General features: G+C 41.0%; 1 protein-coding gene across 1 annotated transcript in view; it reads left to right on the forward strand.

The window, feature by feature from the left end:
* Positions 1 to 17,255, forward strand: part of pkd1a (polycystic kidney disease 1a) — a 133,174-nt gene that overhangs the window by 57,475 nt on the left and 58,444 nt on the right. The window contains exons 11-15 of the mRNA XM_080449901.1: positions 5,822 to 5,943; positions 6,036 to 6,186; positions 8,348 to 8,613; positions 15,994 to 16,380; positions 16,658 to 17,140. Of these exons, the coding sequence (XP_080306027.1) occupies positions 5,822 to 5,943; positions 6,036 to 6,186; positions 8,348 to 8,613; positions 15,994 to 16,380; positions 16,658 to 17,140 (1,409 nt within the window). The remainder of the gene's footprint in view (positions 1 to 5,821; positions 5,944 to 6,035; positions 6,187 to 8,347; positions 8,614 to 15,993; positions 16,381 to 16,657; positions 17,141 to 17,255) is intronic.

The following is a 17,255-nucleotide window of genomic DNA, read 5'->3' on the forward strand; positions in this document are numbered from 1 at the left end:
TTAGTTTGTCATCTTAATACCGTTCCATCTTTTCAGACACATGTACAAAGGTACTGTATGTACCAAAGGACAAATGCAAGGCTGCGGGAAGCTGTGAAAGCGCTATAGCAATGCTCAATGCCCATTGGCAATTTCAGATTGGTTGGACAGTCCTTTGAGGAGAAAAGGCCAACCCATTGAGGAGAAATTGGATGCTGACAGGCAAACAGCTTTCTAAATATTATAGTAGAATAAGGATGCTCCAGGAGGGCAAAATCAATAGAACTAGTGCTCTTTGCTGGCGAGTGTGCAATTCAATCACTGTCAAAGAACTGTTGAATAGTCCAATTTGCAGACATACTGTAGCCTAATTAAAAGAAATGTTTGAGCACAGCCCCCCTGCTGAATCATACACAGACAAATTATGGTTCTTAAATAGTTCTTTAAAATGCTATATGGTTCCATGAAGAACCATCACCTATTTAATAACCATTTTGTTTAGTGAATGGTTCTAGATAACCTTTTTTGGGGGGCACTTTTAACCACTTAAACGCTACGCTAGCATCCCAATTATGAGCATGTCTTAATACGTGAACATTCACCGAAAATAGCAGGATCTTATAGATCAGCTATTTTCGACAAAGATTTGGTATAGAGGGAAAAAGGAGCGTGTCACGGGGCAGCCCGTGCCCTATACATAGACACACTAAGAGGGAAGGGACTATTTGTAGCATATGATTTTTACCTGTATTCAATGTAGAAATGACACAGACTTCAGGGGTTCAGACTTTGTTTATTTAAACACTGTGTATTGGAACTGATCTGAAATGTTTGTTTGTCACCTGGTCTTTCCTCTGCAGTACTGGCACCCTGTGAATCTGACTGGTAACTGCCGAAACAGAGCAGGCTAGTCAATTGGGTTTAAGAAGGGGTGGAACGTGCCATGTACTGTAGAGGAGGAGGGGTGTTTGACAATGTTAATGCGCAAAGTATTTCTATGTCTTTTTGAAGTAAATGCAAACCCAAAATGGTGTTTAGTTTAAAGTACAACATCTATTTATGTGCTAGGTTATTTATTCATCAGATAGTTGTAAGCTTGTAGATATGCTAATTTTGAGGTTAATTGTTTCTGTGCTTGTGGTAGGATCCACTCCCTATTTAAGGGAGGCTGCAAGTGACAGTCAGTTAGTTGAACTTGGCAAGCAAAGCGTTAACAGCCTTGAGACAGAGCTGCCAGGGCCCTTAGTTAAGGGATAGCCTTTTTTTGCAGTCACTGTATGGTTTGTTGTCTTTAGTTGTGCTTTAAGTAATTCTATAATTTTTGTAAGTCTATTTTTCCACGTCTTATTTATTTATTCACTATCTATCTGCTGCATATTGGACGGTTTTCCGGAGGTGTGAGAGAAATAAAACTCAACGATCTGCAAATTCTGAACTTGTTAATTTTTGGAGCCTTGGCCGCTTGGTCAACCTTTACATGTGGTGTCAGAAGAAAAGAAAGGACAGTTCAGAATGCCTCCAAAACCACAGTTACGAAGCCAGCAGCAGCAAGTAGCACTCTCGGAGGAGGAAGGCGGTGCCGCAGGGGGAGATATGGAGGAACGCGACCAACCCATGGTGAGCACCACCTCTTCCCAGGAGGCAACTTTCTCCAACCTGGCAAGAATGTTCGACACATACATGCAGTCTCAAATGGAGAAGGAAAAGAAGCAGGACAAGGAGAGGGAGCGTCAGGAGCGGAAGCTCGACATCATCAATCATCAGATAACCCAGCTCCAATTGGACATGGAGGCAACCAGGGTGCAGCCAAGGAGGCCTACCGATGCAGCGGGGCCATCGACGGGATCTGCAGCAGCAGGACCAGCGTCAGCACCAGTGCCGATGGGGGACCCGAAGCTGATGAGGTTGGAGGACTCCGATGACATCGAACATTTCCTCACAACGTTTGAGAGACTGGCAGGTGTTTACAACTGGCCACGACAACAGTGGGCCGTCCGGCTTATTCCCGTACTGACGGGCAAGGCACGAAGTGCTTTCGTAGCTATGGACCCAGCCCACACTCAAGACTATGACAGGCTGAAAGCGGCAGTGTTGAAGAAGTATGAGGTGAACAGAGACTCTTACTGTCAACGCTTCCGTAACCTTGATGTGCTACCGGGCGAGTCACCCCAGGAGCTGTATGCCCGCCTCAAAGACCTCTTCTGCAAGTGGGTTGACTTCTCTTCGTCCACCAAAGATGACATCATGGAGAAGATGGTCCTTGAGCAGTACCTTTGGGTCCTCTGGCCAGAAGTGAGGGTCTGGGTCAAGGAACGTGATCCGGAGACGGCGGCAAAAGCGGCAGACCTGGTCGACACCTACGTCTCGGCACACAAGGGGTCAGAGTATTGCACCACAGACTTCCGGTTGAGGACGCCACAGGGGGCGCCTTCAGAAGGGGGGGGAAATGTCACGGGGCAGCCCGTGCCCTATACATAGACACACTAAGAGGGAAGGGACTATTTGTAGCATATGATTTTTACCTGTATTCAATGTAGAAATGACACAGACTTCAGGGGTTCAGACTTTGTTTATTTAAACACTGTGTATTGGAACTGATCTGAAATGTTTGTTTGTCACCTGGTCTTTCCTCTGCAGTACTGGCACCCTGTGAATCTGACTGGTAACTGCCGAAACAGAGCAGGCTAGTCAATTGGGTTTAAGAAGGGGTGGAACGTGCCATGTACTGTAGAGGAGGAGGGGTGTTTGACAATGTTAATGCGCAAAGTATTTCTATGTCTTTTTGAAGTAAATGCAAACCCAAAATGGTGTTTAGTTTAAAGTACAACATCTATTTATGTGCTAGGTTATTTATTCATCAGATAGTTGTAAGCTTGTAGATATGCTAATTTTGAGGTTAATTGTTTCTGTGCTTGTGGTAGGATCCACTCCCTATTTAAGGGAGGCTGCAAGTGACAGTCAGTTAGTTGAACTTGGCAAGCAAAGCGTTAACAGCCTTGAGACAGAGCTGCCAGGGCCCTTAGTTAAGGGATAGCCTTTTTGTGCAGTCACTGTATGGTTTGTTGTCTTTAGTTGTGCTTTAAGTAATTCTATAATTTTTGTAAGTCTATTTTTCCACGTCTTATTTATTTATTCACTATCTATCTGCTGCATATTGGACGGTTTTCCGGAGGTGTGAGAGAAATAAAACTCAACGATCTGCAAATTCTGAACTTGTTCATTTTTGGAGCCTTGGCCGCTTGGTCAACCTTTACAGAGCGGATCAAGTATAGGCTTTAAGTGGTTAAGGGTTCTTTGGTATGAAATATTATTTTCAGACAAAAGAACATCAAATTGAGCACCCCTCCTTTTGCACCCTTTTTCTTTGTCGTAGTAATAAGAGTCATCTTACAATAGTAATTTGTACCACAGGTCTTCAACAGGGCGTCCGGGACCCCTAGGGACTCACGACAGGGGGGAACATTCATAGAACAATTGTGACCTCACAGATTGTGAGCTTGTAGATCGGCTATTTTCAGAGCGAAGAAGTTTGTTGTAGAGGGAAAGAAGAGCAGGCCAAATACAGAGCCAAAGGTCAAGGGTTTAAGTGGTTAAATGTCTGAAAGTACTCATTAACATGAATCCAGCATATGAATAGAAAGAACAAGCAAAGAAAACATAGCACTGATAATAGTGCTGTCAAACAAGTCTAGTCAATGAAGAATTTCAGCGTGCAACACAATTTGATATAATATGTAGTGGGGGTCCCTGCTTCATCTCTCCCTCAGCTGAGGGATCCTTGGCTCGAAGCACGTTGAAGTCTCCTGTTTTATAGTAATCCTGATAGTAAAGTATCTATATAAATCATATGTGACCAAGGACATAAAAGATGTAATAAATGAAAGGAAAATAGCCTTCATAAACAAAGACTTCGGTGCACTTAAATTGACGGAAAGAAAGCTAAAAACAAAAATGAGGCAGGCAAAATTGACACATAGACAGCATCTAGAGGATGCGTTCAAAGCCAAAAATCACAAAAAGGCGTGGGATACTATGAGATCCATGACAGGAATGTCATCCCCAACCAAACCTATTGTGACAGATAATGAACTTGGCTTTTCTAACGACCTAAATACTTTCTTTGCCAGATTCGAATCATTAGGCGATTCCTCTAAGTGCACTGAAATACTTAAGGCTGTAACACCTGCCCCCTCAGACAGAATTATCGTCACTGAAGAGGATGTCAGAAAAGTGTTTTGGTGTACTAACACAAGGAAAGCTAATGGGCCGGACGAGTGCAGTGCTTTTCTCCTCAAAAACTTCGCATCTGAGTTGGCTCCTGTGTGGCAACCAATATTTCAAACCTCTGTAGACACACACACAATTCCTCTGTGTTGGAAAACCTCACACATAAAACCACTACCCAAAATCCAATGTCCAAAAGAACATAAGGATTATAGACCCATAGCTCTCACTTCAGTGATCATGAAATCACTGGAAAGAATACTGTTGCAACATCTTGTAAGTATAACTAAAGACAAATTCGACCCCTGTCAGTTTGCTTATAAGAAAGGTTGCGGTACAGAGGATGCGGTTGTCACACTGGTCCACTTCATTACAAAACACCTATATAATTCTAATAAGAATCATGCAAGGGTGCTGTTCTTAGACTTCTCTTCAGCTTTCAATACAATACAGTCTGATATTCTGGTGTCAAAGATGGTACAGTTGGAACTGAATCCATACTTAATTCACTGGTATGCTTCCTTCCTTACTAACAGACTACAGAGGGTGAAAGTGAACAGAACCCTCTCCGCAGCATTAACTACTAATGTTGGTGCTCCCCAGGGTTGTGTAAGCTCAGCTGTACTTTTCACCCTTTATACTGACAGCTGTCGTACTGAGGAATGTCTGTCTGAATGTCGCACTGACAAACCAGACCAATACATTCTAAAGTACTCTGATGATACAGTTTTGATTTCTCTTTTGGATAGTTCCAGTGATCCTGGACTGCACCAACACAGAGTAAATAAGGTGGTGGAGTGGAGTGATAACAGCGCTCTTATCATTAACACAAAAAAGACAGAGGAGATTGTTTTTGGTGCCCCACTAGAGATACACAGATCCCCCATTACTATTCATAGTGAACAGATCAACCAGGTATGTTCGTATACATACCTAGGAGTAGTAATTGACCACCTTCTGTCATGGAAAGACCAGATTGAATCCGTGGGTAAGAAGACAAAGCAAAGAGTCTATTTCCTTCGCCGTCTGAGATCTTTTGGTGCGAGTAGACAGATTCTTCTTTTGTTTTTCACTTCTGTTATTATGAGTGTTCTTCAGTACTGTAGTACCACCTGGTATGGATGTCTGTCTGTAGCCTTAAAGTCACAACTGCTGCAGCAACTGAACATTTGTTCAAAGATTGTTGGACAACCACTTCAGAGGCTCTATACATCTACGTATAATGACAGTATGATAAGGTTGGCAAGGAATATCACTTCAAACACTAGCCATGCTTTGTATGGAGAATATAGGTTGCTGCCTTGAGGAAGGAGATACAGTGTTCCTACATACAATAAGGTCAAACTGAAGAGGTCCTTTGTCCATCAGACGACATTGAGGCTTAATCAAGAGTTGTAGGCCAGGGGTAGGCTGAGAGGTGGACATTGCTCTTGTCTTTGTATGTCTTTATGTATGTATTTTGTTTTGTTTTCTTGTGTCATGTCAAATGTGTGTACTGTTTATTGTTGCATACATGGCTGCTGCGTCGCAAGACAAATGTCAGTGTGAACTGACAATAAAGTGTTATCGTATCGTATCGTATCGTATATAATTACCAACTACATTCCTCTGTTTCCAGTACGTGTTCCTGATGCTGGGGTCTACATGGTGGGCCTGGCTGTGCTGCCCTCCCACATCCCTCTATACAGTCCCTCTTCCACTCAGCTCTCAGCCCCACAACCACCAAGTGGCACCATAGAGGTGAGCTAGAAGTACAGAAGAAACACCGTCTGTCTCTCTGTCTGTCTCCTCTCTCCTTGACCCTGTTGTTCTGTTCTTGCCGCCAAACACAGGTCCTGTTGTTCCCAGCGCTGAGCTTTGTTCAGCCTGGTCGCCTGTCCTCCCTGGAGTTTGTCACACAAGAGCTGAGCATGCACACTCAGGTGCGCTTTCAGACCTACAGACCCCACTGCCACCACCCTGGCATGCACCTGCTGCTACCTGGTGAGTTACACGCACGCACGCACGCACGCACGCACGCACGCACGCACGCACGCACGCACGCACGCACGCACGCACGCACGCACGCACGCACGCACGCACGCACGCACGCACGCACGCACGCACGCACGCACGCACGCACGCACGCACGCACGCACACACACACACACACACACACACACACACACACACACACACACACACACACACACACACACACCTGTAGCCTCCCTGTGTCCCCTAGGGTAGGCACCCTCACAAAAACATGCAGTAATCCTGGTCTCTATACAGCCTCCCCCTGGTCAGCCGGGGCGCCTGATGGAGGAGAAAGGAACTGGTTGGAATAACATGTTCCTTCCACGCGCTACGTCCAACCGGGGAAACTCCCCCCTGTCACGTGATAAGAAGCGGCCTGCTCACTCCTCATACGTTGAAGGAAGCATGAGCTCAGTTCGGGGATCTCCCCAGGCTGGCAGAGGGAGAGTAGCGCCCAGGATTACAAGCTTAGGCATTGGAACTGGGTGAAAAATGGGTTACAAAATCGTGGGATAAATAATATATATATATATTTTTTAAAACATACCTCGAATTGTGCTCACATAAATTGACACCTGGGTGCACACACACACACACATGTATAAAAAACATGTGTCATGTTCCACCTGTGCTCACGTCTCCAGGCAGTCACACACACATGCACAGTGTTGAGGGATCCACGTCAATGTCGATCGCACGGAAGGGAATGCTGGAGCCGAAGGGAGCGAACAGGGAGACAAAACAAACAACTTTTTGGTCGTCAGCGCTCCTTACGTCTCCTTACGTCAGACTATAAATGCCACTTTAGATGGAGACAGAAACTAGGACAGAGAAAGCGTGGTTGAGGTGGGGGATTGAATCAGCCAACAAGATCAAACCAGGTCTCTTCTGCTCTGTGCATCCCACTTGTTATCCCTGTGTAAAGGCCTTTTCACACGGGAAGTTTTTTATTTGATTTGACATCTTTATTGATCATGAAAATATACGTAACAATACATAATCAAAAGGATAAAAACACAAAAAAAGCTGACAGCTTGTTTCCATTGAAGTTATGTGGAAGGAAGCGACTGATGTGCCTAGAGTAAAAAAAAGTTGAACGTTCAGGAAGGGAGGCTCAGGCAATCGGAGCAACGAGCTGCCGTACTCCCGTGAAACTGTTGCATTGATGCTTGTCACACGCACATGCCCAACCGCTGCCAGAGATGAAATGTGTTGAACCTTTTTGTATGCAACACGTAGAAAATGTGGATGCATAGAGAATATTGTGAGGAGCGCTGTGTGACCCCAAGGATCCCAGCCAGTGCGCAGACATAGTATTTGTGTAGCGGGGCCTCAGTGCCTCCACCACAATGGTGGTGGAGGAGAACGACATTGGAGCATGAGAGGCTTTGATCATGTAGCTGGAAAGAGATTACATTTATACATTTTCATTATTGATTACACAGCCAGAAATGAGCATTTCCTCTCTTCGCTGGGAGATATATGTCAGCAGAGCGCATTACCTACAGCGGTTTGCCCTTAATACACATACAGAGGCATAACAAATTCACACACACACACACACACACACACACACACACACACACACACACACACACACACACACACACACACACACACACACACACTGATTTTTTGTTTATATATTACTCACACATACAATCGCTTACTAACTTTCCTCCATGATTAGCTGGAAAGTTTTGCTTAATTTTGCTCATTTTGATCGTTTTCAAATTATTGCTCGGGTCTTCTCAGCCCCCAGGGGAAATGTGCCCTTTTGAAACAGAGATAAATATGAATAGTACACGAAGAGGATTGCACAATTACTCTGCCAAGTAGAATAACAACACATAGTGCTACACTAATTGACAATTAGTGCAAAAATAATAATAAGTTCTATTTTGCACGTAGAAAGTTTAATGTTTGATGTTACTTTTGAAGTGAAATATGAAAGGATAGGCATTATAAGCTGTACACCTGTTTGGGACTGCTAATACTGTGTCCTCATTCTGAGCACGTGTGCTATCTCAATCACAAACCTCTAACTCATGCACACACACTCTCTCTCTCTCTCTCTCTTCATATTTCACTGCTTTGCCCCCCATCTCCACAACTCTTTGATTCTCAGGTTGTGGGGGCCCAGTGTGTTCTCCGGTGGCCGTGTGTGTCTCCACAGAGGCTAGGGGCCCCTCGCATTCATCCTCCTGCCCCCCTCTGCAACAGTGGTGCCCGTTCCAGGGGCGCTGCCTGGCCCTCTCTAGCCCCTGCCCGCCGTCCTCCTGCCCTAACTGTACCCAGACACAACGCCTGCATCCTGGGGCACTGAGGCCCCGCTACACTTTGCAGAATGAGGTGGTCTTCACTCTACCTGCTGGACCAGCCACACACATACTGGTGAGAGAACATATGCTCCAAAACGATCAGGGAAGTGGAACAAAAAATGTTTGGGCTGTGAACTGAATGTTCTGTGGACTGTGGGTTAAACACTTCCAACCTGCCATCCCTATTATTGGCATGTCATTATAGGTGAAAGTATTCACGGTATACTTGACATTATTGCTGACCGCTTACTTATTTACTTACTGCTGACCATTTCCCAGAGCATATTATCATCGTTTTGATTTATTTTCAAGGAGCTCACTGAACTCCATTAATTTCAGTATGGTATGAAAATCAACTTGCAGAGACATGCTTGAGATACATCCAATACACTAAATAAATTTGATAGTAATTGTTTTGTCTCGGTTGCGTTTTTGAGGCATTTTAAAGCGCAAATTAGTTTGAAAGGTCTAGCCGTCCCTGGAGAAAAGATAGATACACAAATGAAATTCAAACATCCGTGACTGGTTAAAGGTCTTCTTTACACACTCGGGGCATGACAAATAATGATCCGGAAATGTGCCAGAAAAAAAATCTGTAAACTATATAGTTGATGCCTTATTCATACAGGTTGATGCCTTTTATATGTAGTGAGACAAATTATCAAATCATGCTTTATTCCCTCCGTTCTGTGTGGTGGACCTACTCCTTGACACAGTTTGAAAAATATATTTTTAGGCCAATTAATAGCAAAAACAAACATACCCGGTGTGAAAGGACCACGGGGGAATTTCAGTCGCCCAGAGGCAGCACAGCAGTTAGGAGTTACAGAGTTACAGGAACAGAGTACAAAGGCATACAGCCATACAAAGGCAAGAAAGACGTCATTACAGAACAACAATATACAATAGTATAGACGGATTTCTTGTTTACAAACATTGAGACTGCACGCTCAGGTGCCGGTTTCATGTAATCAATTCCCAACAGATCCCCAAAGTGTTCTGGGGCCTCTATAGTCCATATTCACACGGCGGCCATTTTGGAATTTAACATTGCGTTGCTGTGGCAACTGGGGTGGCAACTGGGGTGGCATTTCATTGACTTAATGGCAATATGGTCGCCGTGTGAATATGGTCTATAGAGTGTTTAAAACAGTGGGTTGCGCACATCCAGTTCGTTGCTGGTGCTGGACACAAAGTGACAGTTGAAAAGAATAACAGCATTGCTCCTAAGTGTTTAGTTTACGTTAAAAACACAGAAGAAATTACATGTTACGTTTCGGCCACAGCCCACAGTTGGCTTTCATCAGGTGCACCTCCAAAAGCGCTTTCACTTCTGCCCATAGGGGGCAGAAACACCATTTCCCTCATAGCTTCCTCGTGCAGACCATGACTTACACAGCTGTGGGTAGGCAACTCAGCCTGGCCGAGATATGCAATCTGCGGGAACGCCCCTTTGTTGCTTTTGGCATGGGTTCAAGCGGTTTTGTGAGTGCAATGACGTCCAAGTCTGCAGCTCATAAATATCAGCCTCTTGTCTCTTTTTGTACATGAACCAGATTAGCATGCTCTGCAAACAGAGCTGTAACAGACAGAGCATTTCTTGCTGATAAATGACTGCTACAGTATCTCAGAATCAGAATCAGAATCAGCTTTATTGTCACATCACAGGTTTACAGAAGTGGGTGAAATTCGTTTTTGTGCATACAGTAGTTCCCATCGTATCTTTATTTCCATAGAAGAAATAAAGGAAAGAAGAAGAGGGGGGAGGGGGAAAGGAGATCAAACAAGAAAAAACTGATGTGTACTGTGCATGATATACTTATGGACGTTAGTTAAGGTGCTAGAAAAAAAACACAAAAAGACAAGTCAGTGCGTTGTGTCTGTCAAGTAGCTCAATAGCATGAGGATTTTTTATACCTTTTACAAACTCACGTCACGCCTTTGTTTTCTCATCTGGCCAACAACAAACTCTGTCTCTCCTTGGGGTTTGTATTAACTGTGTTAACCGAATCCTCAGAGAAATGTTCTGTGTGGAGTATAGTGGTACTCAAACGTTATTATATATATAGTATATATATATATATATATATATATATATATATATATTCAAACATTTCCAAAATAGCAGATGTACAAGCTTGTATCTCTGCTATTTTAAAATAGCCAACACCTAAAATATGGATAAAGTGGTTAAAATGATTGTGATGCTGTATTAGCAAATTTAGCTGGGGACCCTCTGGAAACCCCCCAAGGACCCCTGGAGGTCCCCGGACCCCACTTTGAGAACCACTGCTGTAGAGTGAACCTAACATTAAATGGTTGAGACAGCTCACTGGGTTGCTGAACTCTAAATGTCACTGATATAAAATAATATAAGCAAGCAGCCACAACATTCAAAACATTCAAACAACCTTGGATCTCCCTGTACAGTTTTAGTATGTAAGTGTGTCACTGATATAATGTCACTGATATAAAATAATATAAGCAAGCAGCCACAACATCCAAAACATTCAAACAACCTTGGATCTCCCTGTACAGTTTTAGTATGTAAGTGTGTCACTGATATAATGTCACTGATATAAAATAATATAAGCAAGCAGCCACAACATCCAAAACATTCAAACAACCTTGGATCTCCCTGTACAGTTGTATGTAAGAGGATACAAACAAGCCATTGTCATTCTGCACTGCTCCATTGTAGCTACTGTCCACTGTAAAATCCTTAGTGTTCATTTAACTCTGAGAGTGTACAGTACATACAGTACTGTGTATGTATGGTACACCTACTAAATATTTTACTGTTAATATTGTAAATACTGTGCATATTTTAATATTGACATTCAAAGACATTTCGTTATTTAGAGTAAGTGTGACTATTCTCTGGAACATTTTTTATGTAACATGCAAATTGGTAGTGTAGAAATGTTTATCCTTTTTAGGAGAAAGTAAAATAGGGTAATGGTTTGTGTCAAAGTACTTGTATTGCCAAGATTATGCTTACCGATTTTGGAAAAGTACACCCTTTTCAGATCCTAAAAAGTGGATTGAATCTATATGACCGCATTGGTAACACTTTAGAATAACTATTCGTTATAAGTAGTCAATAGATCATTCATAAACTGTTAGTTAATGAGTTATTAATGACTTGTTAAGCATTTGTTAATAGTTAGTTCAGGATTAATAACAATGCCTTATAATTGATTAATAGATCATTTATAAACCATCAGTTAATGAGTTATTAATGTTTTGTTAAATGTTTGTTAACAGCTAGTTAAGGAGTTGTAACCATGCCTTATAGATAGTTAATAGATTACTAACAAGCTATTAGTTAATGAGTTATAAATGACTTGTTAAATATGTTTTAATAGTATGTTAAGGATTTATAAATATGCCTTATAGATAGCTAATAGATCACTCACAGAGTATTAGTTAACTGACTTATTAACTGTATGCAGATTATTTATAACTATGTCTTATAAATACCTTATAACTAGTTAATAGATCATTTATAAACCATTAGTTAATAAGTTACTAATGTCTTGTTAAATATTTGTTAACAGTTAGTTAAGGAGGTATAACTATCCCTTATAGATAATTTATATATTACTCACAAACTATTAGTTAATGACTTGTTAATAATTTGTTAAATATTTACTACCTGTATGCTAATGATTCATAACTATGCCTTATACATGTTCAAAGGATTATGAACAAGCTATTAGTAAAACACTTACTAATGGCTAGTTAAGTATTTGTTAATAGTTTATATATGTTATTGGGTAGTTATTCTAAAGTTGCAACTACTCCTCATTTACTAACATGAGTTAAGTATTTGTTAATGGTTAATCTATGTTATTGGGTAGTTATTCTAAAGTTGCAATTACTCCTCATTTACTAACATGAGTTAAGTATTTGTTAATGGTTAATATATGTTATTGGGTAGTTATTCTAAAGTTGCCACTACTCCTCATTTACTAACTATTAACAAATACTTAACTTACCTTTTACAAATCAATTGTTAATGATTTGATTCCCATCTACTAATACCAGAGACACGTTGTACAACAGCAAATGGGTGGTAAAGAAATTTGATGTGATACTGTGGACATATTTCACATTTTGGTACCTCAACCTTGTTCAATATTTTACTAAACAAATACCACAGATGAAATAATGAACAATGTATTTTTAATGAATAAAGAAAACAGTACAAAAATAACAAATGCATTCATCTAAAATAACAACAGCAAATAAAGAAATAGTCATATCAACAGTAATACAGTAATTAGAAATAACCAAAAGGAATACCTTCATAATCCCATCATAATCCGCCTCTACAGTCCAGATTACATATAGCTTTATCCAGTGGATATACAGCACACACATTAGCTTTAGCTTTATAGCAGGCCTTCTGCAGTAAGCAGTATGGCCACAGCAACACCATGTGCTAAAATTGCAGCTATGCTAATATTGTAGCTAACAGGCTAACAAGTGTTCCCAAATTATAAATCTTACTCTTTTTCATCAAACAAACAAAAACGGATTATTTACATTAACTAATAAACACAACAGTTTTCATGGTTTTGCACTACATCACCTGAAATGCATAATACACAATGTATACAGGACAATGGCCCCTTCTCTTGTGTCTTGTTCACAATAACTGAACAACATCCTGCTCCTTTCAAAATAAAAGGCAGTTCAGCTTCAGAACTCCATTGAGACACACTGCCATCTACTGACACAAAGTGGTATTGATACTACACTACAGACTAGTGTAGTTGCATGAACTGAACTGTAAAGGGCAATAAAATAAAAATACATGGAACATACATGGAACATACGTGGAACATTGCCAAAAATGGTAGATAAGAAATGACAGATCTACAAGCTCACAGCAAGACACATTGCAATGTGTTGTGAGCTTGTAGATCTGCTATTCCTGATCTGATATTTCTGGCGAATGAAAAGAAACAGAAGAAAATAATTGCAACCTCACAAATTGAATGTTGAAAAGGGACATTTTTCTTGAGTTTTTCTTCATTCAGTAGAAATATCAGATTAGAAATAGCAGATCTACAAGCTCAAGTGTGAGCTTGTAGATCTGCTATTTCTAATCTGATATTTCTACTGAATGAAGAAAAACTGTTCAGTTCATGCAACTATACTAGTCTGTAGTGTAGTACCAATACCACTTTGTGTCAGTAGATGGCAGTGTGTCTCAATGGAGTTCTGAAGCTGAACTGACTTTTATTTTGAAAGGAGCAGGATGTTGTTCAGTTATTGTGAACAAGACACAAGAGAAGGGGCCATTGTCCTGTATACATTGTGTATTCTATTTTAAGCATTTCAGGTGATGTAGTGCAAAACCATGAAAACTGTATGGACTGTTGTGTTTATTAGTTAATGTAAAGAATTCGTTTTTGTTTGTTTGATGAAAAAGAGTAAGATTTATAATTTGGGAACACTTATTAGCCTGTTAGCTACAATATTAGCATAGCTACAATTTTTGCACATGGTGTTGCTGTGGCCATACTGCTTACTGCAGAAGGCCTGCTATAAAGCTAAAGCTAATGTGTGTGCTGTATATCCACTGGATAAAGCTATATGTAATCTGAACTGTAAAGGCGGATTATGATGGGATTATGAAGGTATTCCTTTTTGTTATATCTAATTACTGTATTACTGTTGATATGACTATTTCTTTATTTGCTATTGTTATTTTAGATGGATGCATTTGTTATTTTTGTGCTGTTTTCTTTATTAATTAAAAATAAATGGTTCGTTATTTCATCTGTGGTATTTATTTTGTAAAATATTGAGCAATGTTGAGGTACCAAAATGTGAAATATGTCCACAGTATCACATCAAATTTCTGTGCCACCCATTTGCTGTTGTACAACGTGTCTCTGGTATTAGTAGATGGGAATCAAATCATTAACAATTGATTTGTAAAAGGTAAGTTAAGTATTTGTTAATAGTTAGTAAATGAGGAGTAGTGGCAACTTTAGAATAACTACCCAATAACATATATTAACCATTAACAAATACTTAACTCATGTTAGCAAATGAGGAGTAGTTGCAACTTTAGAATAACTACCCAATAACATATATTAACCATTAACAAATACTTAACTCATGTTAGTAAATGAGGAGTAGTTGCAACTTTAGAATAACTACCCAATAACATAAATTAACCATTAACAAATACTTAACTCATGTTAGTAAATGAGGAATAGTTGCAACTTTAGAATAACTACCCAATAACATATATGAACTATTAACAAATACTTAACTAGCCATTAGTAAGTGTTTTACTAATAGCTTGTTCATAATCCTTTGAACATATATAAGGCATAGTTATGAATCATTAGCATACAGGTAGTAAATATTTAACAAGCTATTAACAAGTCATTAACTAATAGTTTGTGAGTAATATATAAATTATCTATAAGGGATAGTTATACCTCCTTAACTAACTGTTAACAAATATTTAACAAGACATTAGTAACTCATTAACTAATGGTTTATAAATGATCTATTAACTAGTTATAAGGCATTTATAAGACATAGTTATAAATAATCTGCATACATTTAATAAGTCAGTTAACTAATACTCTGTGAGTGATATATTAGCTATCTATAAGGCATATTTATAAATCCTTAACATACTATTAAAACATATTTAACAAGTCATTGATAACACATGAACTAATAGTTTGTTACTAGTTTATTAACTATCTATAAGGCATGGTTACAACTCCTTAACTAGCTGTTAACAAACATTTAACAAAACATTAATAACTCATTAACTGATGGTTTATAAATGATCTATTAAGCAGTTATAAGGCATTGTTATTAATCCTTAACTAGCTATTAACGAATGCTTAACAAGTCATTAATAACTCATTAACTAACAGTTTATGAATGATTTATTAACTACTTATAACGGATAGTTATTCTAAAGTGTTACCAATGCATTTTAGCTTAAGTAAATAATGAAGGTGAGAAGAGGGAATGGGACTGATTTCTTGCGCTCAATATTGCTGTGATGATTTGGTTGTACTGCTGTGACTGTGAATGTGCATTTACCCTGGGCCTTTCAATGTTTTATACCTGTGTGTGTGTGTGTGTGTGTGTGTGTGTGTGTGTGTGTGTGTGTGTGTGTGTGTGTGTGTGTGTGTGTGTGTGTGTGTGTGTGTGTGTACTGCATATATATATATATATATATATATAACATTTTTTTTTTTAAACATTAAACATATTTGATATTGGCATATAGGATATTAACATAATTGTAATAGATATACTGTCCTAATCATTAATTCTGTAATCAGGCCTTCTATACTTCCTTATGAGCTCTGCTACATTTATTGTTTCTTCATGGAAGTCATTCCTCTTTTTTTCCTCTCTGTCTCTCTCTGTCTCCTTCTGTCACTCTCTCTTGTCTCAGGTACGAGAAACATTGGAAGACCTCTTGGTGTCCCCTGGTGATGTTTTCGCCCTCCAACATGACTCTGGCCCCGCCTCCCTCCTGCACTGCCACACCTCGCCACAGTCTCCGTGGCGACAGCCCATATTAGCCCTCAACCAGTCACAGTGGTTCTTTAACAGCAACGCCAGCCAATCCACAGACGGCTCAGCAGACCATGACTCCGATATCGACTCAGCTCCACCCTCTGAGCTCGACGTGGAGGCTCTGTTACAGGATGGAGAGGGAAGCTGGCTGTGGGATGTGGTTTGCCCCATCAGGGTGCTCTACGTGGGGCACAGTGAGACGCAACTGCAGGGCGCCCAGTTGACAGCTGGTCTGCCCCAGCCAGGACTCTACAACTTGATGGTCAGGCTTTTCTCTTGGCTGTGAAGCGATATAGTGTATAACATATATGTGCCTTTGTTTGCCGTAATTTATAACAAAATGTAATTTAACTATAAAAACTATAAACAACTTTAGTGTCAGTCCAACTCACACACTCACACATTTGGGTTCAGGGGGCTGACATGAATATGAACACAGGCAGTGTGACCTGCAGTATACAAAACAGTTCAACACGTCAACTTAGCCTCAGTTAATGTCAGTAACGGTTATTGACGTGCTGAGATCTGATGTATTGCAGGTGACCTCCGTCGACCCTTCCTACCCAGCAACAGCCTCGTGTCCTGTGAGGGTGGTGCCCCCCTTGGCTTTGACAGTACTCCACCCTCCACCCCAGAATGGAACTCTCTACTTACAGCCCAACAACACCAGGCTACTGCTCCGTGTCCAGTCCGGCTACTCCGCTGAGGTCCGCCGACGCGGCAGCAACCACAGTGTAACTTTCCAGGCGGCCTGCCCTCCAGAGTTCTCTTCCAGCCCAGAGCTCTGTCAGCTGGGGCCAATCTCAGGGTCGGGGCCCGAGGCCGGGGACCCGAGTCTCTTTGCGGTGTTGGATCTGAGGCTGTCGGCGGAGGAGAGGATGGGCCCCGTGCACGTGGAGCTGATGGCCCACAGTGAAGTGACGGAGGCCAGCCTGACTGTGGTGGTGTACCTGGAGGAGCCGCTCAGAGGACTGGTGGTGCAGCCGCATCCAACCCGCAGGGTGCTGATGGAGTCAGTCGTGGTGAGCGAGCGAGCGAGCGAGCAAGCGAGTGTTCGTGAGGTCATGTGTGCGTTGTGCGTGTTCCTACATTTCACCTGTGGGGGAGTGGTTCTATTTATGTGTTTTTGTGTATAGC

Source organism: Gymnoscopelus braueri (assembly GCF_963280865.1).
Source record: "Gymnoscopelus braueri genome assembly, chromosome: 2".
NCBI lineage: Eukaryota > Metazoa > Chordata > Actinopteri > Myctophiformes > Myctophidae > Gymnoscopelus > Gymnoscopelus braueri.